Source organism: Pyrgilauda ruficollis, unplaced genomic scaffold (genome assembly GCF_017590135.1).
Source record: "Pyrgilauda ruficollis isolate IOZ18807 unplaced genomic scaffold, ASM1759013v1 scaffold10, whole genome shotgun sequence".
In the NCBI taxonomy this organism is placed as follows: domain Eukaryota; kingdom Metazoa; phylum Chordata; class Aves; order Passeriformes; family Passeridae; genus Pyrgilauda; species Pyrgilauda ruficollis.
In genome coordinates, this window is record NW_024508101.1 from 9949937 (window position 1) to 9976075 (window position 26139).

Consider the following 26139-nt stretch of genomic DNA (forward strand, 5'->3'; position numbering starts at 1 on the left):
ATCTGTTTGTGTTTGTGACAGGTCCACCAGGAACAGTCATTTCACCAACTTATTTGGAACAATGTTTGCAATAACGAACTGTTCATGATGGGAAAGGAATGGGATTTTTTCCCCTGAAAATTAAATGGAAAAAAATCCCCCAACAACCAAAGAGTCACAAAATATAAACTAATGTGTGTACAAAAGTAATTCTTAGCTGTCCTGTCTCATGCTAAGCATGGTCCTTGCACAGCACATGGGCTTCCTTCTGACATGGACACAGCAGCAGCAGTCCCTTCCCCAGTGGACTTGCTCTGGAATGTCACTCAACCTCCTGGCACTGTGTCCATCACCTCTTGGAATGGAAAGGGGTGTTACACACATAAACCTGCCTGTGCTGCTGCAGAGAAGATGTGATGAGCTGAAGTCTCAGGACTGTGAAACTCTAACCCTGCTAGAGCCCATGGTACCCACAGGTGAGCACTCTGCAGTTCTGCACTGCCTCTGCTGCTAAGAAAAGGGGAAGTGTGTATTCGGAATCATGAGTTCTTTACTCTGTTCACGTACTGTGTCTCTCTCCAGATGAACAGTGAGAGTCTGGCATCTGCTTGAAACTGAGCCTTCTGTGAAGTGCAATCTGCAGTTGATAGGAATTGCTTTACATTATGGAAAAACCCGCCCACATTGCCAATTCATATGATTGAGATGGAAGCAGTTGTCAGGCAGATTTGACAGCCTTTGCTTTGACATATGTTATGCATTACCTTATTAATAATCACAGTGGACTAGGTCCAAAGTTAGGGTATTGGTATTGTGTGAAACCACTCTAATTTTCATAGCCCAAAAACACTGGTGGTTCTTGCTTTGTCAAGACGAACAACCAGAAAATACACTGGTTTTTCGTGCACTAAGGAATATAGAGCTTTTCCATAGACTCATCTTAATTCTGAGTTGAAAATGTCCCATAGACAAGATGTTGAAGAAATATTGATCACAAATTCTTCACCTTTGTATTATTCCGTACTGGGGTACCTGCCAGCATGTTCACCTTTACATTCCAGGCACAAAATGAAGCTTATTTTTGTCCTAGTAGCCTTGCTGCCCAGAGGACATAACCTAACAAGCATAGCCATGTTTAATGTCACCCTGGGAGTTTATAACTGGGCTGTCTGTAGGGACTTACAGAACTCATATGGATGAGTCCTTTAAACAGATACAAGATGAAATTCAGATTATGAAGTCTATTAATGAGGCAGCATGAGTTAAGGTAAAATGGGGTACAGGGAGGCAGTGAACTGGTGAGCAGTTGGTCTTATGTATGACTATTCACTGGAGTTTATTTCAATGATGTGCTGTGTAGTTATATGTATATGTTTAAATCTACTTCGGTCTTTTAACTGCAAATCTCAAGCACTTAACAAATGTGAACTGGCTGAGGTTTACAATACCTTTGGGAGGGCACAGGGAAATGCTAACCTGTTGCTGTCAGTGATGAAATAGCAGGAGGTTTTCAGCACACAGAAACCATAAACAATCCCAGTGCAAAGTTCCCTTTCTGAGCCCTGCTGAGCCTCAGTTTATCTGTCCTCTACCTGTGTGCAGAGAAGCTGAGACTGTGAATAGGCTATTGTTGTGTGGGGGTGCTGATGTCATTTTTAGGTAGCTGACGTCACTGCTGGACAAAGCCAGTACAGGGAGAAGAGTTTTAAATCCATCCATCAGTAGGCATTGCATCAGATCTGATCTGGGCAGGGGCTGTACAACCAGTGAATTTCTGCAGTGCACTGAAGTCTCAAGCTTGCCAGGCTGAACCACCCTTCCCATGAATCTCAGCACCTTAACGCTTCCCTAAAACGCAGACACTTATCCTGACAATCTGCATGGTTGCAGATGGAGGCAAGAGCTTGGTGACATCCTTCAGCCAGAGATGCACCTTTGTGTTAAGCAATAAACTCGGGTGCAGACCCATCTTTCCCTAGGAACATGAAGGAAGGTACTACAAAGACCTCCACAGGGAGATCGGGGTGGCTGGGGCCACCAAGGACAGGGAAGACCTACAGGCAGTGGAGCTCTGGGTGTACCCACAGCTCCAGCTCCCCTGGAGCTGAGTGAGCCTGGCCCGAGTTCACACTGCTGCAGGAGGTTTGATGCTCAGAAAGGAGGAATAATCTGAGCAGGAGAAGGATCACAGCACCATCTGCTGGGACTGCTCGACAGTCCCACAGCAGCAGGGAACTGGTAAATTTCCATGGCAAATACAGGATCATTTTACCTCTTCCTTAAGTGTTGGAGAGCCATAAGGTGGCTGAACATTCTCCCAGAGAAAGCTTTGCCCAAGAATAAAAAAAAAAAATAAAAAGCATTAGCCAAATTTGTAGGTTTTTTTTTTTTTTTTTTTTGGTGCTGGTCCATCTTGGGTGATGCTGTGCCATGGTCATGCTTGAACTGACTGAGTTTGCATTGCCCATAGTGCTGTTTCCGTGTTTCCAGCCACGGTGTGCAGGGTGTTTTGCTAAAGGATTTTCCTCTCTGAGCGTGGCTGTATCCTCAGCACTGCTCCTGCACAGCACAGCCAGGGACACGATCCTCCCCTCGACCGGCGAGGCCACATCCAGCATGCTGGGTCCACTTCTGGGCTCCTCAGTGTGAGAACGACACGGAGCCGGTGCACAGGGTTCAGTGAAGGCCACAAAGATGATTTGGGGTCTGAACGTCTCCCAGCTGAGGAGAGACTGGGAGAGTGGGGCTTGCTAATTCTAGAGAAAAGAGAGGGGATCTCATGAATCCATATAAATAGCTCAAGGTTAGGTGCCAAGAGGATAGTGCCAGAGTCTTTTCAGTGGTGCCCAGCAAGACGATGAGGAGCAATGGCCGTAAACTAGAACACGAGATGTTTCACCTCCACTTGAGGAAGAACTTATTTACACTGAGGATCCCTTAATTCTGGGACTCTTCCTGGCCATCCGCACAATCGCCAGGCCCTGAGCCGACTCCAGCGGTGCCAGCCGATGTCACACGAGCCCTGCCCGCTGTGCCATCCCCGCCGGGCCGGGCCGGGCCTGCCCCGGGGCAGCCGCACTCCGTCCCGTCCGCGCTCCGCTCTCCGGGTTTCCCCGGCGCCGCCCGCTCCGCGGCTCCGCGCTCCGCGTTTCCGCTGCGGCCCGCGCCGGCCCCGCCCCGCGGCTCCGGTTTCAGGCGCTGCTACAGGGACCCCCAAGATGGAAACGCAGGGGCTGCCGGCCGCGGAGGCGGCCCGGGCCCGGCCCGCCGCGCAACATGGTCGCCTGCCCCGAGCCGCGCTGCGGAGAGGCCTTTCCCCGCAAGCAGCAGCTGCGGCTGCACCGGCTCTCGGCGCACGGCGGCGGCGAGGACGGGCGGGGCGGCGCGGCGCGGCCCTTCGGCTGCCCCGTGCCGGGCTGCGCCTGGTCCTTCGCCACGGCCTACAAGCTGCGGCGGCACCTGCACTCGCACGACAAACTGCGGCCGTTCGCCTGCGCGGCGCCGGGCTGCACCAAGCGCTTCACCACCGTGTACAACCTGCGGGCGCACAGCCGCGCCCACGAGCAGGAGGCGGCGCACAAGTGCGAGGCGTGCGGGCAGCGCTTCCCCAGCGCCGCCCGCCTCGCCGCCCACCGCCGCCGCAGCCACCTGGAGCCCGAGCGGCCCTTCCGCTGCGACTTCCCCGGTAAGCCGCCTCTGGAGCTGGGCTCCTTTCCCTCCCCTTCCGGAAATTGGGATCCCTGCCCTGAGGCCGTGCGGCGCTCGGCGCGCTTCTTCTGCACCCGCTTACCCCTTCGTGGTACCTAGAATGTCAAGGAAGGTCCTCCAAACCACCTCAGTGACCAAGAGAAAAAGTTTGGTAGCTGGAGGATGCTGTGCGGCTCCTGCGGCTTTGTACTGATGCAGTGAAACACCGCAAGACACGGCTCCAGCGTTCATTGTGCCTTAACCCAGGCTATACTTGATTGCCCACCTTGGCAAAACAATTGTAATTCCTGGAAATAATGTGTAGAAATTCATTGTTTGTTTTTTTTTTCCCTTTTCCCCGATGTAATATCCTGAAAAACGATCCTGAAAGTACCTCGCTAAAAGCTGGGAGGGAGAAAAGAGTGCAGTTTTGTGACTGAGTTTTGCCAACCAGGTGTGCTATTTCCCTTTTCTCCCCAGGCTGTGAGCGAACGTTTATCACAGTGAGTGCATTATTCTCCCACAATCGAGCCCACTTCAGAGAGCAAGAGCAGTTCTCCTGCTCATTCCCTGGCTGTAACAAGCAGTATGACAAGGCTTGCCGACTGAAAATCCACATGAGGAGTCACACAGGTATTCACAGGGGTGATTTGTACAATGATTTGTACATGGAGCATAGTATGTGGAAAGTGGACTGCAGTGTGCTGGGAAAACTGAAAGTCAGGAAGGGTGACATTAGTTATCTGGAGTCAGTGAAAGCATTTGATTCTTGGCCTTTCTGGGGGTAGGAGTCCACTGAATCGAGTTGTCATATGCAAAGTAGTTAAGCACATATGCAAAGCTGTGGCTTTTGTCATTGTGCATTCTGTCCAGAAAAAAACTATCCTGGCTCTATTCCCAAGTTCATAGATGTTCAAAACGTTGCATAAATTTTACTCTTGATACAAACAAACAGATGAAAAACTCTCAAGAAGATAAATTTCAGCTCTGGCAAGCATGCCTGACGTGCAAGGACCACTGCAAGGCTGAAATACAGCCTTGTCATGTTATAGTGTGTCCTCTACTGTCCTCTCTTTTCCTGGTTTTGTGGTTTTACAGTTTTGAGGTTTTTTAAAGTGTCACTTGAAGTTCATAGGTGTGCTGGAAACCAGTGTCACATACTTCACAGTCTTGTAATCAAGACACAGTGGCAGATCATGAAAACAGGAAAAACCATTCAGTTGTGTTTCTGTTTTGAGTAATGCTGTTTCTGACTATTGAAGCACCTTCAGGATGTGAGGTGTATTGATAAACACTTGTGCTCTCTGATGCAATAGCATGGAGTTATAGAAAGCCCAGATTGTAGGAGGGGGAAGGGACACAATAGTACTCTGCAGTGCATTGCAGGAGGGGCTGGTTGAGTTGTCTTGTCTTAAATTAATTCAACTTAAGCAGGTTTTAATATTTTCTAGTAGAAGCATGTGTCTTGTATTAGGTTATTAATGTAACATTTTTTATTCAAGGTGAAAGACCTTTTATCTGTGACTTCGAAGGCTGTGGCTGGTCTTTTACCAGTATGTCCAAACTTCTGAGGCATAAAAGGTAAAGGAAGCTTTTTCTGATTATACTGTCCTAAGCCACTGGCTGTTTGCTTGTCTCTGTTTCTCTTCCAGTAGCTAAGCAGTAGTGGATTTAATCATGCCAATGACAATTTCCTTCCCTTGCAGGAAACACGAAGATGACAGGAGATTCATGTGCCCAGTAGAAGGCTGTGGGAAGTCCTTCACAAGAGCAGAACACTTGAAAGGGCACAGTATAACTCACCTTGGTACAAAACCATTTGAGTGTCCAGTAGAAGGTATTGCTCCACTCTCATATGTGTTTCCTGGTAACTGCCGTGTATTTTTGTCTAAAGGTTATGTGGCCTTGGTACAGGACTGGAACCATTTGGAGTGAGTCTTCTAACAGGGTTTGAAGAGCTAAAACTGAACAGAAGTCTTGAACAAGTGATCATTCCCAGAGTTAGGAATGACAGGGCAAACTCTGTTTCCTATTGTAGATAGGCCACCCTCACCACTTCAGTGGGACTCCAGAAGCAAAGATTTTTGGGTGTGATCTGGATTATTCAGCTCTTTAAAGTAAAGCAGCTCTACTTGATTGTTTTTCCTTTTTATGGTGTTTCCAGCAGTTGTCATGAAGAATTTCAGATGCCATACTGTGAAAAGGTTGTGCTTTACACTGAATGACTTAAGAGTTTCATGTTATCAGAAGCTGTTAAACTGTCCTACCCTTTGACAGGTTCCTTCTTGTGGTTCCTCTGAATGTATATGCACAGGTGCTGCAAAATAGCAAGTGGAGGATATTCTGATTTGCTAAGACATTAAATATGAATATTAAATAGAAACTTCATTAAATTTGAAACTTCAAAGCCTTATATATCTTCTTGCAGGCTGTTGTGCAAAATTTTCAGCACGAAGTAGTCTGTATATCCACTCCAAAAAACATCTTCAGGATGTGGACTCGTTAAAGAGCCGGTGCCCTGTTTCCAGCTGTAACAAACTGTTCACTTCCAAACACAGTATGAAAACGCACATGGTCAAGCAGCATAACTTCAGCCCAGGTAAAGTGTTTGTCTCTGGCTATCAGAGGGTGCAGTGGAAAAGTTAAGTGTTTTATTAAGGAAAATGTGTAATTACTGATGTTGAAATCTGAGTTCTATTGATGTGAATGACAGACTCTTCTCTGAGACTGAAGTTGGTTTCACCCTCCTCTAAAATTTTCATTGGGATCTCTGAGTATCAGAAAGTGATACTTGAGCTTGACCTCTGAAATTGTGAGAAATTGCAGCATTTTTCAATTAATCAAAGCCTCTCCTTTTCCTTGCCCTCTGTAAAATATGAATAAAGACTAAAAGGATTTCTCTTTTCACCCCTTTCAGTCTTCTACCACCTGTACTTAGCCTGCACTGCCTTAGTGTTATTTTTTGGCAAGTGCTTTTATAAGCACACTTCTCAGTAAAAGAATTAATTTATTTCAGTAGGCTGCTTTTCCCTAAATCTGCTTTCAGGGAAGGTGGGAAGTGTTTTAGTAGGCTAAGAATGTAGAAAATTTTATAGAATTTTAGGTTTCCTTTTCTTCCTGTTGTCTGTAGAAGCTCTCTTATAACCAAACCCTTCTCTTCCAGATCTCCTAACTCAGCTGGAAGCAACCTGCTCTCTCACCCCCAGCAGTGAACTCACTAGTCCAGGGCAGAGTGATCTCAGCAACATCGACCTCGTATCCCTGTTTTCCAACGTGTCCAGTAACAATTCTGGGATTGCAGCAGACATGGCGCTGGTGAACTCTGGAATCGTCACGATCGACGTGGCTTCGGTGGGCTCAACGCTGGGGGGGAGCCTGCCTGTCAATAACAGTTCCCTGAGCCAGGCAGTTGATCCCTTGATCCTGGTGGCGAGCAGTGACATGCCCCAGAGCCTGGACAGTTCTCTCCTGCTGGGAACCAATGCAACGGTTCTACAGCAAAGCACTTTAAATTTGGATGATGTACAGACTGTCAATGCCGAAGCCTTGGGTTCGCTGGCATCTCTGTCAGTGAGGAATCCCAGTCAGGATGTGCACGGGTTGACATGCAGCAATAATTTAACAATAGACACAGCCACTTTGACTCCTTCCAGCAGCCTCGGCAGCACCAATGTGCCTGAGTTACTGACACCAAGTAAAGCTGAACGGAATTTGCTTCCCGGCTCAGATGTGGTTGGTCAGCAGGAGGGCAGCAAAGTCGTGACACAGTTTGTGTTCTCCAACCCTCCGGGCAGTTACAGTGCACAGAAGGAAATGGATCTTGGTGCAGTGACTGGCAGCTCATTTTTGGTATGGAGTATTCACTTCACCCCTAGATGAGACAGCCTGACTTTGGAGATATCCCTGTCTGCTCACACCTTACTGGGAGACCTTTCAGATTTTGCAGATCGTGCGTTCTGTCTCTTTTGATGAAAGATGTAGAACGATGCGTTGAGTAGTGTGTTTTCACAGGTAGATTCAGTGTGGTGACAAGTTCTAAGAAATACTGAAATTCTGGTGGTGACAGTTCAGGAAGAACCTTTTAAAATTAGCACCTGCCCATCTGGAATGGAATTTGCAAGAACGTCCAAGAATAAGTGTTACACGTGTTAGTTGTTCATTTCATTCCAGGGAAAGATTTGGGCTGTAACAGTAACTGCAGCATTTTCATTCCAGTCTTCATTCCTCTTTCAAGTACTTTTCCCTTTCTGTTTCACTGTATTATTGCAGACTTAACTTTTTGTTTATGTTACAAAGTACATGTTTACACTCTTAAAATCTGAGCACTTACAAATGTGGAGCTAACTCCTTCTTATGTTGAGCTCCATATATTGAGTAGATAGAGGGAATTTATTGAAACTCTAATAAGAAGATTGGGGGAAACTAGAATTCAGTGTTTGCAGCATAGAAGATAAATGCATCTGAGAACTCATTAGTGTGTGTTTTCATTATCTTGTTCTGTTCTTAATTCCAAAAACCTTGCATCTGTGGGCTTTTTTTTTTTTCCCTTTAACTAGGAGAGCAGTGGGTCTGCAAGAACAGACTATAGAGCCATTCAGCTGGCCAAGAAAAAGAAACAAAAAGGGAATGGCAGCAGCACAGGTGAGAAGCTATTAGTTGTGTTGCATTTACTGAATAAAAATATTTAGTAATTTTGGCAGTGCAGTGGAAGCAGGTTTCTGAGTAACATTCTTAAATGTCCTGTCCTGTTTATTGATAGTTGAAATAATTATGCATGTGGTGTACCATCTGTTACTCAGGATAATCACATTCTGTGGAATATCAGATTCACGGGAAGTTTACAAAGAAAGCTGTGCCCTATGTTTCATGATTATTAACAACACTAGCTGTCCATCTCTTCATCTGTTTGTTATTAAAACTAAAATTACGTTACTGTGCTTTCTGTTGTTCATGCTTATGGTCTTATCTAGGGGGTTCTTTTACTCAGTACAGGCAATAGAAATTTCAGCTAGATTTTGTTTTTGTGTTTCACTTACTAACAGTGTGAAGGAATTCATTTTTTTATTATCTAGATATACTCATGCCTCTCTTACACTTTAGCCTTGCAGAGCTTTCTTGTGCAGGGTGAGTTTAGGTCATGATTCCAGATGTGTCCTCTTAGTTTGACTCAGAGCCATTTGATGTGAATACTAACTATTCCTTTGTCAGATCAAATGTGGTCATGGCTCCCTGGACTTGCACAAGCTCAGGTGTTTGAGATGTGTCTACTTTTTGGGCTGGGGTGGAATATTATAGATTTATGATACGTCAATATCATATATATAGAGTGAGTTTAGTGCTGCCTTGCTGTCTCTTAGACCTTCCTCCTCTGAAAATCAAGGCAAAAGTTTTTGAGGCAAGTTAAGAGACTAGTTCTGATTTGAGAACCATTTTGTTTGTGTGTTTGTAAAATGCATATGTGCATACATTCTGTCTGGTTCAGCAAATCATCACATGGAAGGAAAGTGCTTTATGAAACTAGTTCTAAGGGGCCTTTTATTATCAAACACGTGCGTGTATCATCAAACATGTCTTTTAGACATTAGTTTAAAAAACATGATTGCACTTTGCATGACTCCTAAGATGACCTCAGAAAATTTCTGTTCCTGTTCAGGACTCCCCATAGTCCACTTTCACCAGCTGTTGCCTTAGTGGTATGCTGTGCCTCTCAAAGTGGTCTAGAGAGTCTCATATTTCTGATTGGTTTAACTAGATTGAGTGAATACTGTAGAGGGAAGTTCAGGGTTTAAGTATAGGTTATCCAAGCCCTTCATTTATTACAGCTTTTTTTTTTTTCAAAATCCAAACAAAAACCTGAACTGACAGGACTGTATTCTTTTGTTTTGATTAGGGTTTTGGTTTTCAGCTTATGATACAGCAGCTGGTTCATCCTACTTTAAACTGAAGAGAAGCTTAAGGTTGTGATAGTTGTACTTGTGTAGCCTGTTCTACCTAGTAGTCCTTGAAATCTTCCTGTAAATAATTATCTTCACTATGTTTTTTTTACAGTTTAGAAAAATCATGTGCATGACTTCTCAGGAAATGACTTGCAGAATGAAAAATAGAAAATGCAATCCTACTTCCTAATTCTTTTCTGTAACACCACAAATAAACTGATATCTCTGTGCTACCACAGGGGAGGACCCTAAGCTTATCAGTTTGTGATTTTTCAATGATGTTCATGTAAAAAGGTGCTCAGTCAGCAGCTGGAGTTCACCAGCTGAGTGCTCTCTGCCTTTTAGCAGTTGTCAGATGGTGCTTAATTATATTGCACTGCTGTGGGCATTTGCTGCGTGCTGTAGACAGCTGCAAAAAGTTGAAAAATACTAGCAGAAAACTCTAGCAAATTAATCTAAATATTAAAATTGCTTTCTTTTAGGGGCATCTGGTTCTGGTCAGAGGAAAAACAAGGGTGGTAAAGTCAGCCCAACCAACTTTTCTTCCTCTACTCCTGGCAGTCGACTGGGTGGTAACATAGTTCTGCCAAATGGAGGGCTGACAATAAGGGACCCTGCCACTGGAGCCCAGTATGTGCAAATTCAGCTTCTTCAGGTAAGAGCTGAGGAGAAAAAAACATGCTCAGCTTGTCTGTTATCCACATTTGCTTTTATGGAAGAATTTGAGTGTTTGTGAACTCAGGTAATACTGTCCCTGGATAGAGTCTTGAGCTCTGCAGTATTCTTACATTATTCCACCTCTTATTTATAAAGTAAATGAGATGGACATGAAAATGTTCCTGCAAAAAGAAGTTTCAGCCTAAACTGTTATTTCTCTTATCTGTTGAAATAAAGCTTAAAATTTAAAAAAGACAAAAGCTGTTAATTGGTGGGGCTGATTAGTGGTGCATGGCAGGTAATAGGTTTTTTGCCTGGTGTGTCTGTCTAGTATTCAGAGGAAGGATAAGTTCCTTCTTCATTGCTGCTCTGTTGTGGAGAGACCTATGGGCTGAGTTCTGTTGATCTATTTTTTGATGGGTGTGCACATTTGTAACTTTCATGTTAGCTATCAGCTTCATGAAAACGTGATGAAACTTGTTGCATGTTTCTGTGTTAGATTTGTTGAAAGGGGAACCCTTCCTTCCTCTTCAGATCTTGCCAGTGTTCCAGGTTGATGAGGATGGGATAATAGGTTGTACACTGAGCTAGGTTCAGATTTAAGTTGTTTTTAGCTTTCCACATCTTTCTGGAGCTGGGCCTTACTGGTACAGTGCAGTGGCTTTATCAGATATTTCAAGAATGTGGGACTGAGTGAAATTTGCCATATTGTGCTGAGATAGCTGGGTGTGGTGTAACTTGATCATGTTTCTGCATTCACAGGATGATTCCCCAGGAGAGGGAGATCTTCCCTTTCAGCTGAGCTCTCAGTCTTCCTCATCACATTCTCAGCTTACAGTGGATTTACCTGTTTACATACTTCAGGTACAGCATGTCAAGCCACTGGGTTTTATTGCCTTGCTTAAACTTGAAGATAGTTCACTGTGAGCACTCTCATGTTCTGCCTGATGGAAATACCTTGTTTTCCATTGGGAGTTGAATTCCATTCACAAGGAATAGTAAGCAGAGGGCTGCACTGCACAATGTATCTTGTGTCACCAACCTTTGACACGTCAGAAGTGGTTGTTTTTTTCCTCTGTTACTGAGTAATGAATAACTAAATGTTAATTCTTTTTTTCTGAAATGCCCCACCCTTGCTTTCTGATCCCATCCTGCAGATAGTAGGTGGGTCAGGAAAGAGGATCAGAATTGGAATGTTGCAGGCTACAGAAGAGGGGGGCGGGAAGTGGGAAATAGAATCTTGAACCTAGATTTTGGAGTGGTGCCCTTATGGAAGTGTCAGTTAAGTTTAGAAGCCTGCTTAGGGACCTCATTTTTGATAAACTCTGCAATGTACCTATTCCTGCCAAGTGGGGCTCTCCTGGATAGAAAATAAATCTTTTTTGTTGAGGAGGGGCACTTTCCTCAAAACCTATAAGTACAAGAGAAGTGGGACTGTTGGCCATGGTAGAGAGGTAATGGAGGAAAAAGTGATTTTAAATCTGTTTCCATTAGTAATGCTCATCTGAAGTGTTCCATAGAAAAACTGTGGCAACACTGTTTTGGAAGGGCTTTGGGTTTCCTCTGAGCCATTCCAAGCATTTCTCTGGTGTTGAATAAATGTCAAGATAATCTTGCTGATAAGCACTGAAGCCATCTAGAAGTGAAAGTAGTTCATGCTGTGTTTGCTTTAACAGGAACCACACAATTCCACTGAAGATGATGCAGGTTCTGATAACTCTCAGTTCACTGGAAGCACAATAAATTTACAGGATCTGGAATGACGATTATTAAGAGCAGTTACTTGAAAACAAACAGCAATCATGACAGAGTGAGATTACTGTGTGGATCTTTTTCTAAGGAAAATACAAAAAGTAGGAGAACTGAAGTATGGTTGCACTCTTTGTGATTTGCTTAAGACAGTTGCAGCTGAAAGATTTTCTTTAAAAATGTAAATCCCACTTGATGTGCCTGTGTAAGATACCCTGTCTGCCTGGTGGTTGGGAGGCTGAGGCAGACTGCTGTACAGTGTTGTTTCAGGGAGAAGTACTTTATTACACTTCAAACTGAGGTAATATTTACTGTTTTCACAGGAAAGCAAGTATTCTACAGCTAACAAATGCAAATTTATAATCCTGCCTGCGACAGTTAAAACTTTCCTTCCATTGGCCTCCTCCTGAAGCCAGTGGCATCAAGGAATTAAGAGCTAAATTTTGCAAGTGTTTTCCACACAAAGAAAAGGATTTGTTTTGGCCCCTGTGTTTGGCAGAAAACCAGAATAAAGTGTCACATGTAACAAAATTAATATTTTATGCCATGAAAATGAGATGCTCTAAAATCTTTGTTTTAGAAAGCTAGATTCTAAATGTTAACTTAGCTGTGAATCAGTTTGTAGCTCATGTTGAGTTTCTCCTTTTCCTTGCTCCTGCATCCCAAATACTTTGCTGAATTCTTCCAGCAAAACTTGAAAAAGAAAACTGCAATAGAACTGTACTCACTGTAAGTGATTTGCTAAGAGTCCAACAGCATCTGAGAGAGGTTTGTTTTATCTTTGTGTTCCCTTTTTTGGGAGGAATGTTGACCGTCATGTAAATTTAAGCACCTTGATTTTTATCTCATCTATAAACCCGCTGCCAAGTTACCTGTGAACTGGTCACTACCTTTTTATTTAGGATTGTTTGATGTTTTTGTTTTGTTAATTGAACGCTGTTAACACCTGTTCTTTATTGCTATCCCAGAGTGTCAGATGCACCTGGAGGTTCTGGCTGGTTTACAAAATATGCAGTTGTCAGAGTATTTTATGAGAGGAAGAGTTGTTGCCCAGGAAGATTTGTCCCTGAAAAACTGCAGTTTCTCTTGGGAGTGGGGGGAGAGGTTGTATGTACTCTACTTACCTGGATTGCAGACACCTAAATAAGTATAGGGTTGTATAGGGAAAAAAAACCACCTTTGGTTACGTTTTAAGGTAGTAATTTAATTGTTTCCTATGGTGATGTTCTGAATGCCTGTAAAAGTATGTATAGGAGTTTGATAAAAGACTGTTTGTACCTTTTTTTTATTCTCAGTGAGGTGTGTGTATGCACGTATGTGTATTTTCTTTTTTTTTTTTTACAAAATAAGATATGTCACAGAGGAGAACGTTGTGATCTTTTTAATCTTGCACATATTTATTTATTTTACAGTTATACTGATGTTAAATTCACATGAGGTCATTCAGAAATGCTTTTACTTCCTGTGCCTTTTGAACTATGTATGTGTCCATATAAATGCTTTTTTGATTGCAGACTTGGAGAGGAAAAAAGCATACAGTGAACTTCAGCTCCTGATTTGTAGGCAGTGTTATATCTCTGGTTGAACCAGCTTTATTTTTCTATCTTTAGCCTAACTGAGCATTGAGGTCTCTCTGTTCCTCTCACTCTGAGTTTACAGCTTAAATCCAGGGAAGGTCTGAACCCTCTCAGGCTGGCTTTTCAAACCAGTTGGTAGCTGAGATCTGCCTGGTGGCTGTGGCTGCAGCACTCCTGGGAGGTGGAAGGATTGAGGAGGAATTGTGCTGAAGGGTCACCGTGCTCTCCCTGGAAGCTGAGACACCTCGAGCTCCCAATGCCTGCATTATTCTGTTCTCAAGGACCATACCAGTTTGTAATCCATTAAAATGGCCAAGGAACACTCCATCTTTTTATGGGACTTGCAACCAAATCTTTCTACTTCTGAAAATGTACCTCACTCAGCTTTGTAAGTGAATGTAAAGTGCTAACCTCTTGAGGGCAGAAACTTGGATCACTTGGCTAGGGCTCCATTGCTGGCAATGGATACCTGAAGAACTGCTGGTGCAAAAGGGTTAATAAAGCTTTTTTTTTTTATGGTTAGTTTGTCACTGGGCATTGTTTTTTGCATGGATGCATCTGACGCAAAGCTAGTACTGGCAGCTTGATTTCTGCAGAGAGCTTGTTGTTTTCCTTCAGTTGTGTCTTCACCGTAGTGGGGCAGAGTCTGTAGTGGCTTTGGATTGGAGCATAGCCCTTGGTTTTTATAGTCCTTCAGAAGACCTGTGATTATCATAATGATTATCATAAATGTCTATGAGGTACCTGCCTTAGCTGTGCCTTAACAAAGACTGTCACCTAGGACTGTCTCCTAGAGTAGATCTCACTGCTCAGGTTTTTACAGATAGTGCTATTGGAATCAAAAACTGAATGAGAAAAGCACTGGTGCTTAGCAGGAGCTTGAGAAGCAAAATGAGAGAATTTTTATTTATTTTCTTAGGCAAAATACCAAAGGAGAGGAAAAGGGGTTGCAAACTTTCCCTGGAATCTTAGGGTAGAAGAAGGAAATTTCATGGGACAGCAAAGTTCAGCTGAGCAAAGACTGACAGAATGTACATCTAGGAAAGACTTCTAGAACAGCATCAGCCCTATGAGCTGTGATAAGGCTGTGCTGTCCGGAGAAATAATGCAATTGTTTTCCTTCTTATCTATTTCCTTGGCTGTTCTTCCTGGCATGTGGGTTGGAAGGCAAGGCCATTGTCTTGTAGCTCTGCAGAGGAGGAAGAGGCGCTGCATCAGTGCTTGGTAGGGTGTCTGACCAGGCAGCTAAAACTGCTCTGTGCTGCCAGGCTGGGAGGGGCTGTGGCCCTTGCCCTGTGCTCTAGGCAGGCTGAGGGTGTCTGCTGAGTGTGCTTTCTGTGTTGGAAAGTGAATGTGAAGCACCTGAAGGCTGTGTGTGTGCTCCTGCTTCAGCTTCTACAACTCACTGTTGTACCTACAACTGCTTTCTGACTAAAGCCTCGTTAGTCCTTGCCAGGAAGAAGATGGAAAGTTGGAAATCCAAAGAAATATGAGAGGGAAGCTACAGAATCCTCTATTTCTCTTGGCTAAAGGGGCAGGGACTCATGGCCCCTGCTCTCAAGTCACCTGTGCTGTCACTGTGACAGAACCGGGGTCTCCTCATGGCCATGTTGACCTGGGGAGGTGCAGCAGCCATGGCAGAAGCTCTGCACTGTTCCTCTCAAGGGGCCAGAGCTGAGTTCAGGAGGATGTGGAACATGTCAGAAAAGGTGTGGTTTGATGTGGCTGAGCTGATCTAGGGCCTTGCTGCTGTTATCAGGAGTATCCTGCTGCTGCCCAGTTCCTCATTTGCCAACTTTTGTGCTTGGTTTAATACAACCAAGGTAACGAGTTGAAATGAGCTTACTGAGAGCTGGCAAGTAGTGGAGGGGGGCCATGTGGTTGAGAGAAGGATGATGGAAGGACGCTGAACTGGAATCATGTGCACTGTGACTGACTTCCCAGCAGTGGCTCAAGTTACATCACTTCTGTAAACTGGGCTACGCCTGGCTCTAGGTGCCACCCCCACACAGCTGTGGAGGCCCCTTAGGAATATTTTCCCTTCAACACCTGAGATTCAGGTACCCCAGCTTCTCCAAAGTGAGCTGTTGAGGTGAGGTGTTTCCACAGACCACTGCACTTACCTTTTTTTCTTCAGGTACCTGTGATCTTTCCATGTCCCTTTTCAGTCCCTCATCCTGCTGCTGCTTCGCTTGTTTCTGCTTTTCCTCTCTGAGCCTTTTGAAGAGAGGAAATAAAGGTTGAGTTAAATGCAGCTTGCAGCTATACCACCTGTGCTTTTGACACACAGCATCAACATCTAACATAACATCTTACACCACACCTTCCATCCAACCAGTGGAGCACAGGGGTTGGGGTGCACTTGCTGCTGGAGTTGGTTGCTGTGAAGGGTGAGAAGGAAGCACTGCCTGCAAGTGGTCCTACTCTTTCAGGAGTAATGGATGGGTGGAAAAAGCATCTCTTTGACACAGAGATGCTGGGCAGTTCTGTTACAGACATGCTCTGCACCCCCTTCAGCAGGTGACTTAAGCCCTGCAGCTGAGCAGGATGCTCCCCAGCCGTGGGGAGGGTGGTGCTGGTTCTCTACCCAGTTCTCACCAGTGTAACCAGGTCTGTGACTCACAGGTGTGAGCTGTTACACCCACTCCACACTTGGCCCAGAGGGGCACACTGGGGGTCAATTCTGTTGCTCCAGTTCCCTATGAAAAGGAAGTGCTGGAACAGAAATGGGATCAAGCTATGAACAGTGGTGCAGAGAAACTGCAGCCTTAACCATGTAAACATGAGGAAAATGTTTATGCTTTTTGTAGGGTTTGTTGTGGTTTGGTTTTGTTGGTGTTGTTTTGGTGGTCTTTTGGGGTGTTTTTGTGTTTGTTTGGGCTCTTTTGGGGTTTTAAAAAACATTATTTTTATTTGGGGGTAGGGTTTGTAGTATCTTTCCTGAATTATTCTCCTCCATTCCCAGCATAGAATAAATGTTTGTCTTATTTATTTTGCAATTTAAGAGTGCAAACCTATTCACAGAACATCAGGAAGAAGCACCATACCTTTTCTACTACACAGCTGAATAACGATGCAGAGAAAGAGAATAAGCAGAACCAAAACGTCACTGTCTGGCTTTAAATCCTCATGTTAATCTGTCTGATCCACTTGAGGATGGCCAGATACAGTCATCAGTTATCTTTGTTATTTGTGAGGTGAAATTTTGTGTAACTGGGCCTACAGGAACGTGTCTCATCTTGGGACTTACACTGACTGTGTTAATTGCCATTATTTAATCTAGTAATACAAATTAAACTTAAAAGTTTTGTAGAAGAAATATTTCAAAGCTGGAGTTGTTTACAAATGCCCTTATGTATATATTAAAGTCTGACAAAATATCAGGGCAAGGCAGACTGTGTTAAATTGAGGTTTAATTTTCTATTTATTCAGTTTAAATTTTGCTACTGTAAATTGTTTTCTTAAAATGATGATTCTCAGAATCTGGGTTTTTTTGTGGGTTTAGTGTTTTCTGTTTCCTTCTTCTAGATTTTTCTACTGTAGTTTGCAGATCTTTTCTAATGAAGCTGTGGGCTGCAGCTCACTGAGGAGGAGATGCAAGTACTGTGAATGTAGAACCCTTACAGAAGTAAAATTGGATGGATTGCTTATGTGGGATTTCAGATTGCTGCTACAGTTTTTTGGGTTGATTTGGCTCTTTCAGCTGTCAACATTTAAAACAGAGAGGTTTTCCAGAAGCGGGTCTTGCCTTACCTTGCCCTCTGTTCCTTTCTTATGTCTTTCACAGCCTTTTCTATCTTTGCTGGTGGGATTCTCTCCACGCTGTCCAGTAAATCATTGAGCTGTTTTTCTATTACCTTTAACATCTCTACTGTTGGCAGGTTTGTCTCATTGTCTCCAGTGCACTGGAAATAGACTTCCTGCACCTTCTTGTTCAGACTTGTGAGCATTTTGTCCTAGAGGTGACAGGAGATATGGTGAGTGACACAGCTGGGTTCTGCCAAGTGGAACCATAATATCCCTCCAAAACCAAAGGAAATCTCTGAAGGAAACACTTTAATCCCCTCAATAAGACGCAATTGCTTGTTTCCTGGTTGGCTAACAGCAATGGCAGGAACAGATGGCTGAATTGAGCCATTCTCCTGTTGCTCATCTTCCCAGCTTGGCTGTGACCTGGGTCAGGTGGCTGCTGCCCAGCTGTCTCTGGGAGCCCTGCTCCCACCTGGCAGCAGCTGCATGGAACAGACAGGTTTGCCCCAGTTAGCTGCCTCAGCAGTGCCCCAAACCAGCCTTGCTGTAGCTCCATTGCTGGGACAGCACTGATCCCTCCTCAGTGCACCCCTGTGTGCTCTGTTCCCAGGATGGATGTGGATGGGGGAGAGGAACCACTTGTGTACATGTGAACCCCCTTTGCCTGGATCCCAGCGTGTACCTGGTCATCACCTTCATCTTCCCCAGAAGAAAAGAGCTGAACTTTGAGCTTTAGGTCGGCTACTTTCTCTTCTTCCTTGGCCACGGAGGCTCGGAGGGTGTTCACCTGCTCTTTCAGCGCTGCCAGCTCCTTTTCCCTAGAGGGGAGAGAGAGAGGAGGTGTTTGGGAAGGGCACCTCTGGAACACACGCTCTGCTCTCCGCAGCCTGGGCTGGTCCCTCCTGCTGCCGGCAGATGGAGGTAACACTTCAGCCTTTCCTGGAACTTGCACCCACAGCCCTGAAAACACTGGGAACTTCGGGGTTTCTTTATGGAAAAGCAGCTGCTGTGCTGGTGTGGGGGAGGGAGAAGTAGCATTGCTAAACATTCAAGGTTTTTTGGTAAGTCAGTGGGGGATCCAGATTACCTTTAAAACTTCACCAAGGAGCTAAGCTACATTTTAAACAGGAATATATGTCTACCTGCCATTGACCCTGTAGATTACAATGACACTTGGGACACTTGGGTTCCCTGCTGTCTTCCTCTAGGAAGGTCTTGCACTGAGTCAGCATTGGTGCTGCTCTGGATCACTCCAGGAATTGTCTTATTTCCTTCTTTGCTCTTCCTTCATGAGAATTACACTATACTTACATTGACTCCAGGATGCTTAATGCATCATTCCCTAGCCTGTGCCTTGACGACTAAGGAATTAGTCTGAAGCTCAAGTCTTATCTCTAAATTAAGCATGTATGGGACACTTTCCTAGGAGCTCAAAGAAAGACCCTGCTGTGTGATCAGCATTACACTGCTCTGCAGTGTGTGCATGATGGTGAGGTGTGTGTGGGGGCAGAGGGGTCACTTATGTCTGAAAGCTGGACCAGAGGGACCCCTTCCATCACCTCAGGGTCACACTTACGTGCTTTCACGTGTGGTGATGAAAGTCTGTTGGACCTTGTTCCAATTCTCCGCAATATCCTGGGAGTTCAGGACAAAGGATAAGTTCTCATCCAGCATCTCCATGAAAGTAGTAAGCAATTGTTCAGGATCAGTAAAGTAGAGCTCAGGCTCCTAGAGTGGAAAACACATGTGATGAGCCTTTTCCCTCCTCTAGATTCTGTTCCACTGAACTACAAGGAGGCTGGTCTGCACCAGCCCTGGCTATTCAAATGTTCTTCCATCTAGAGAGGTCCATGTTTGTCCATGTGCAAACATACATGGACATCCTTCCTGCCGTGTGTGGCTTTGCTGTGCCTCAACAGCTCACCCCCAAAACAAATTGAATTTTGGGGGTAACAAGTGTTGCAACCATCTGTGAGTGGGAAAACTTCAATTTCAGACATAAGCCAGTAATTACACTAATTTAAAAATCTTTCATTTTATGATATCTCACTGGAGGATGGCAAGCTTAGAGTTGATGGTAGGACTTTGGAAACTGAAGGAGGAAAATTAAACTAAGGTATTTATAATATGTATCGCCAAAATGTTAACATTCAGGAATGTATAAACATACATTTATAATTTGTAACTACAGTAACTCCTCCAAACTGTAACTAATGGTTAGAAGGTGAGGGAAATTAGTAACATTGATAAGTGACACAGGACAAACAGAAAATGCAAATATTTCAACTTAAGACTTCTGACCTCATCTTCATCCGAGCTGATTTCACTCTCTGCATCCTCCAGTGAACTTCTGAAAAAGCATTTTGTGTGTTAGGCCCTTAGAGCAATGACAGCTCAGAGGGGGTTCATTAGTGACATAAGAACATTGTTACTGTTCACTGTCGCTGTTTACTCCTCTGCACATTCCCACCTTTGCCTCCCTGTGCCTGTGGGATATTTAGGGGTCAGTAGGGTCTAGGGGTCACACAAACAAGCAGCACAGGAGCTACTTCTGTCCATGAGCAAGCTCCTTTTGTGCTGCTCTGGGCTGTGCTGGCCAGTGGGGCTGGAATGACACATGAACTGTGGGTGTTGATCCAAATGCCTTTAAACTCACTGGGAGTGAGTTTAATTCACTCATTTGTTTAACGCTTCTTCCTCTACACAAGTGCTGGAAGAGAGGGAAGTGGTGCTTTGCTGCTGTTGGCAGCTCAGTCTGCTCATCACTTTCACTTGTACCTGTCACCCTGTGCCATGAAGGGTTAAAAACCTCTGTTTGCATTGTCTCAGTGACAGCCCCACTTGGGGCAGGCTCTCAGCAGAGGATCTGAGGACGGAGCTCACTTGGAGCAGGCATATAGGTACTGACTTGCACACCTGACAGCTTTTTGTGGTTTGTTCCAATAAGCCCCAGATCTTGGAATGCCCAGCCAGAATGAGCAGCAGGATTCCCCTGTGCTGATTCCCAGTCAGCTGAGTGCTCTTTTCAGTCCTTAAGTGTGTTGTTTGCATCATCTGGTACTTACAGATCTCTGGATAAAAGAGGCTTCAGGAAGTGTTTAAGCTGTGGCCTGACATCCCGTGACCTGAAATCCAAACTTTCTGAGAACAGCAGGGAACTTGGTATATCCGTAAAAGTGACACTGTGGGCAGTGTCTGTGGGACCCTGGTCTGGAGACAAGAGCAGGTGTCCACTTAGAGCCAGGGTCTGTCCCAGGGAGCAGCAGCAGCACTTTGCTGGCACTCACCCTGCTCTGTGGTGGAGGGATGTGAAGCACTTCCTTCATTCCTGGATTCTGTTTCCTTATCCTTTTCTTTTTTGTGCCTTTTTCTGTGTTCCTCCTGCCACTCTTTTGGAGATAGCTGGTAGAGGATGTCCCTGTACATCTTGTACTCCTGCAGGGTGTCCTCAAATCTGGAGATGTCACTGGGTTGAGAGAAGTGGACAAAGTTTGTTAGCAGGGAGGGAAGCTTCTGTTTGAACAGGTTCTTTCTCACTCTTGATACTCAGTTTCATCCAGAGAAGGGGAGAGGGGGCACATTTTTTCATGGATATGCAAAGGCAAAAGGGAACCTGCTCTCTGTGGTTTCTCATGTGGAAGCTGAGAATCAGTCATATTCCCTTGTCATATCTCTTGCTACGGTACTGAGCTTGCTAATTTTTGAATTTTTACTTGAAAAGCAATGAGAATTTTTTCCAGCTCAACTCATAATTGTAATTATACTTTTTTTTTTTTTGTCTTTCCCTAGGTCCCCACTAAAATGCATTGCTTAGTTTTGTTTGGATTTTAATCTGATGTTAGGCATTTAATTTCGGGGTTGGAATATCTTTACTTTTTAAAAAATGTAATTGGAAAACTAGATGAGTTGTTTTAGAAACAAAGCCAGCATCTTGAAAACAAAAGCCAAAACATTTTGACTGTTTAAATTGCACATTTTTAGAAATCTATCCTCTGCAAGGACTGTGAAGCTGTAGCACTGTAGGGGCTGTTGAAGGTAAGGCAGGAGTAATGAGCAACCTTACCTTTGGATTTTCTTTATTTCAGTTGTGAGTCCCTGGATCTCTGTTATTTTCTTTGTCTTTGCTGAGGTTTCTCTTTTGGCTCTAGGAAAGGATGCACGAACAAGCCATTAAACAATTTAGTACTGAGTAGTGAATTGAGGTGCCTATGAAACAGTGAAAAAAATGTGATATGAGCCCTAGAAATCTGTGTTGTAGATGTGTCCCAGGACATGCTTGGTTCCTGCCTGAAGACCCTCTTGTTCTTGGCAAAGTATGGCATCCCAGTGTCCAGGCCTCCCTAATCTGGCTGCTGCTGAGCATCAGTTGCAGCTGTGCCCTTGTGATACCTGCAGTGGGCCAAAGTGCTCAGTTTGCCTCACTGAGGGGGCTGTGAGGGGTTGGGCAGAGGCATCTCCCTCCAGTAAAGGCTGTTGTGAGAAGAATGGAAGTGGTGGAGCCACCAGCAGGGTCCTTGCTGCCACCAGATCAAGGGCTTTTGAAATGAGGGTATTCCCTGGATGTTGTTCTCCTTCCTCTCTTTTATTGAATGTGTGGGAAGAAAGTGCCACCAGAACTGTAACTCTGGGAAACTCAGAGTGTTCAGCCAAAACCCTGCAGGGAGGTCAAGCAGCAGATCTCCTGTGCCCAGAATGGAATAGAACAGTGGTGGTTCCATCAATGCTCCTTACATTCTCAGTGCTTCAACAGAGTTATTGTGGTTCTCCTTCAGGAACTCATCAAACATGGCAGTGTCCTTCTCCATCCTTCTCTCAGCCTTTTGCAGCTTTTTTTCCTCATCCTTTGCTATGTTCTCCATCTTTTCAATCTCCCCTCGCTTTACTGCAATGGTATGCTGAAATGAGCCCCAAAGGCAACACAGTCACTTCAGCTGGTTGGTTTTAAAGGTACACTGGTTTACCTGGTTACCAAATTCCCTGATAGTTGTGGGCAGAGAGGGAAAAGATTTTAAACTCAGATGTGTGACTTAGTGCAAGCCAGGTACATGGAGGCCAGGAGTTATTTCAGAAGAAACATAGTAAATAAGCAGTCAATCTAAAGACAGAATTCAGAAGTCCCAGCCCTGCGCTAACTCCTGGCTGACAAAGATTGATTCAGTTGTGTTACAGCTCAATAATAGAGATGACTAATGGGAATGTTTGAGCACAGGTACTCCATTCCCTCATGCTGAGTTCAGAATGGCTCCCAGCCACAGTTTATGTACAGGACAGCAGGAGCCAAATATCAGTGTAACTGTGCATCTCACAAATGATTCATGGTGGCTACTGAGTGATGGCAATGACCTACATTCCTTTATTTCTTGGCTGGGAATTACTGGGCTACAGATTCTGAGTGACTGTAAGGCAGGACTTGGACAGTCGGTTCATGAGCTCTGATGTGTGCCACCTTGGAAAGATCTCTAGGCATTGATCTCAGGAGAATAAACATCACAACAAAGCAACACAGGGAAGAGTAATTAAATGAACAGAAAGTAACATACTGAAAACCATGTACCTCAAGAAAAAAGATCTGTTTTCTGTCCTGTAGGTAGCCATGGAAGGTCTCCCTGTCGAATGCATAATCTGAAATTAGAATATAAAGTTGCTTAGACTAGAGAGGGGGAAATATGGCCAAGGCAAAGCACAATGAATATGTAGGCTGCCATGAGCATGGATCTGGCTGGCATTGGAGTCAGCAATACTGATTATTGTATTATAGTTATAACCTTGTTTAGGATCAGTTTCATATGGATTTTCATGGAGTAAAACTAGGGAGAATGGAGTGGACAATCTGGTCCTTGTCCTCTAGACTTTAATGGCAAATCTACTCCTTATGTCAGAGGCAGAAAATCCTGCCTGTATCCATTAAAATCCAACTTTAGGTTGGCTTAGTAGAAAGCTTTCCACCACACAAGATCCTGCAACCTGCAACAGCTGGCTGCCAGCTCATTGCTGCAAGGCTGGTGGAACCCAGGCTACTGTGAGGGGATGGCCCAGGCTCTGAATGTAAATGCCTGAGATGGACGTGGCTCAGCCATGCAGGGGTTGGCAAAACACAGCACAGAACGGTGCATGAGGTCTGCATGACCTCACTGAAGTCAGCCAGAGCCAGCTGCTCTGCCCATCCCCTCTTTGGCCTTTGCTCCAGGCTGTTCCCCAGCTGAGCAGCACCACTGCAAAGACAGAGCCTGTTCTCCACCTTTTTTCATGGCTAGCTTCCGTGAAAGCATCTCCTGAAGACATTTCAGTCTCTCTTCACATGTCGCCTCTTTTCTGCTCTCCTCTTCTTCCTCCGTTTTCAAAGCTTTCCTCAACCCGCTTTTTGCCTTCATTTTAGTGGAGTAAGTAGTTTTCTCATGGACTTTCATAGTCTTCCTCCTTTCACGTTCCTGTGAGAAGTCAGATATGTGTACAGTTTGATCCTGTGCTTTGTTTGCTGTGGCTTTTAAAGACATGAGTAAGTTATTGACAGCCTGGAAATTTGCAGTGGTGATACTCTGCTGGTGCATATTTGCCTAGTTTATCTGACTAATCACAATAATATTCTCTCTTGAGGCAACTGAAACACTAAATTTCTTAGCACTTGTCATTTTTTGTTGATTTTTTGTCATTTTTTTGTTGTCAATTTTGTTGATTTGTATTCTGCATCCATCCACCAGCTGTGCCAGTTTGTATCCACTCAGTGCCCTCAATTTTCCTTCTTGGGTTATTGCTGTGAGGAAATGGAAATTTTCTGAGATTCATCCTTGGAGTCCCCTGGTTAAAAGAGGACAGCTCACACTTAACCAACTAAGTCCAACTTCTACAAGGACATTTAAACCATTAAGTTCAGATTGAAAAGATCTATTCAAACCCACTCCAGAACCTTCTGGAAGGTAAAAGGTGTTCCTGCTCAGTGTTATGGACTGAATTCAGTGTAATTCAGTGCTGTCTGCACAGTCTGGGCCTGGTTTATGGTGAGGACATCACTCAGCAGACATCCTTAGTGCACTGCTTCCTAAGCTCTTCCCCATAATGGTCTAGTGCCCTTCAACCCAAACAAAAACCAGACTGTGTCAGTCACCAGTGTGAGGTGAGGAGGCCTTGCTTTAGAGCTCTTGCTTCCTCTCACACTATGCCAGGCTGTGCAACCCTGTGCAACAATCAGACCTCCCAGAGATCACAGAATCCCAGAGAGGTTTGGGTTGGGACCTTAGGGATCATTTAGCTCCAACGCCCTGCCACGAACAGGAGCACCCCACTAGACCAGGTTGCTCAAAGCCTCATCCAACGTGGCCTTGAACACTTCCAGAGATGGGGCATCCCTAACATCCTTGAGTGACCTGTGCCAGTGTCACCACCCTCACAGTAAAGAATTTCTTCCTGACATCTAATCTAAAGCTTTCCTCTTCTAGTTTAAATCCTCTCCACCTTGTTCTATCACAATCTACTTGTGGGAAAAGTCACTCTTTTTTTATAAGCACTTTTTAATTATTGAAAGGTCACAATCAGGTCTCCCTAGAGCATTCTCTTCTCCAGGCTGAACATCCCCAGCTTTCCTATGAAGAAGTCTTTGATCTCTCATGTACTAAATTTTGGTATTGGTTGGGTGGATGCCTGTCTTAGTAATTGCTTGTTATATAGTTTAGCCTAAAGCATGTGTACATACCTTCTGTGCCTTCTTAATTTCCTTGTCCCTCATTGAGAAAAGTTCAGTATCTGATGGGACTTTAAATGGATTTTTCATTGGGTTTTTTTCATCCTCTTCTGTGCTTTCTGGGAAAAAAAAAACAAAAAAAAACCAAAAAAAAACCCAACCCCAAACCAAACAGAAAAAACCCCCAGGATGAAGATGTAGAAGATGTGAAGCTGAATGTCTGGACCCAGTGCAAAGGGAGTGGAATGTGCTGTGTCACACCTGGAGTGTGGGCAGATGTCTAACAATGGTGGATCAAGAGCAGGGAGCTGGATAGGGCTTCTGGGAAGCCAGTGACAAAACTGAGACCTCTGTGTGGTTTGTCACTTGGCCATATCTGATGAACAACATTTCAGCCAGGGATTTTTCTGTTTGTAGCTCTTTTACCCATTTCATCTGTTTTGGGGCAGAAGAAGACTTCAGGCCTCTCCTCTGAGCTGAGAAGGAAATGTTACTGGAGCATTGTGTCCCTACCTGGCAACACAAGGTGGGTTTCCATTTCAAGTTTGGAAGAGAGACTTTTAGATGTTGATGCTGTATGTCAGGATGGTGTCTTTGACCCTGGCCCAAAGAAAATAAATCAGTCAGCTGGGATCTGCCAGTAATTGATGTGATAAGTTTTACAGCAGTGACAGGCCTAGGGGCTTTTGTATCTTAACCACTGAGCCCTTAGTGTCTGTAGCAATTAACAAAAAGCTCCATTAAACTGGAAAACACATATGTTCTGACCTCCAGAAGGAGATGTTCATCCCTGCCTTAGGTGAAAGCTGTGTAAAATGTAAACTGATAGGAAAGCAACAACAAAACAAATTTGGAGACAGCAAGCAACCCAAGTCCCTTGTCTGTTTTTCCACCCAGTCACCAGTTCTGATCCACACCCATGCTTTTTCATCCTCCTGTCACTAGTTCACAAGCTACATTTTTACTCACTAAGGCTCTTCCCAGTAATTGCTTCAGCATTGTGGATTTCTTGCAATAAGTATGAATGATTGTTGGACAGCACAGACACACTTTACAGAACTCTGTTGCCTTTCATTTTATGTTGGCAAACTGTTGAAGGTTATTTTTTTGTTTCTCTGACTCCAGTCTT

At 44.4% G+C, this 26139-nt stretch overlaps 2 protein-coding genes across 2 annotated transcripts; one reads left to right on the forward strand and one right to left on the reverse strand.

Annotated features, from left to right (window-relative positions):
• The first annotated feature begins 3240 nt into the window (after positions 1-3240).
• Positions 3241-14104, forward strand: ZXDC (ZXD family zinc finger C). The gene is made up of 10 exons (XM_041463506.1): positions 3241-3664; positions 4147-4299; positions 5169-5247; positions 5373-5503; positions 6095-6265; positions 6830-7515; positions 8223-8307; positions 10085-10257; positions 11022-11123; positions 11936-14104. The coding sequence occupies exons 1-10, from the start codon at positions 3256-3258 to the stop codon at positions 12020-12022; spliced, it is 2076 nt and encodes a 691-aa protein (XP_041319440.1). The 5' UTR covers positions 3241-3255; the 3' UTR covers positions 12023-14104.
• A 580-nt stretch (positions 14105-14684) lies between these two features.
• CFAP100 (cilia and flagella associated protein 100) lies at positions 14685-25566 on the reverse strand. The gene is made up of 14 exons (XM_041464919.1): positions 25524-25566; positions 25023-25129; positions 23574-23763; positions 22890-22957; positions 22067-22230; positions 21399-21479; positions 20623-20801; positions 20401-20545; positions 19637-19685; positions 18912-19063; positions 18018-18153; positions 17339-17541; positions 15709-15802; positions 14685-14774 (listed from the first exon to the last, which is right to left on the reverse strand). Exons 1-14 carry the CDS (start codon positions 25546-25548, stop codon positions 14709-14711), a joined length of 1659 nt encoding a protein of 552 aa, XP_041320853.1. The 5' UTR covers positions 25549-25566; the 3' UTR covers positions 14685-14708.
• Between the last annotated feature and the right edge of the window lie 573 nt (positions 25567-26139).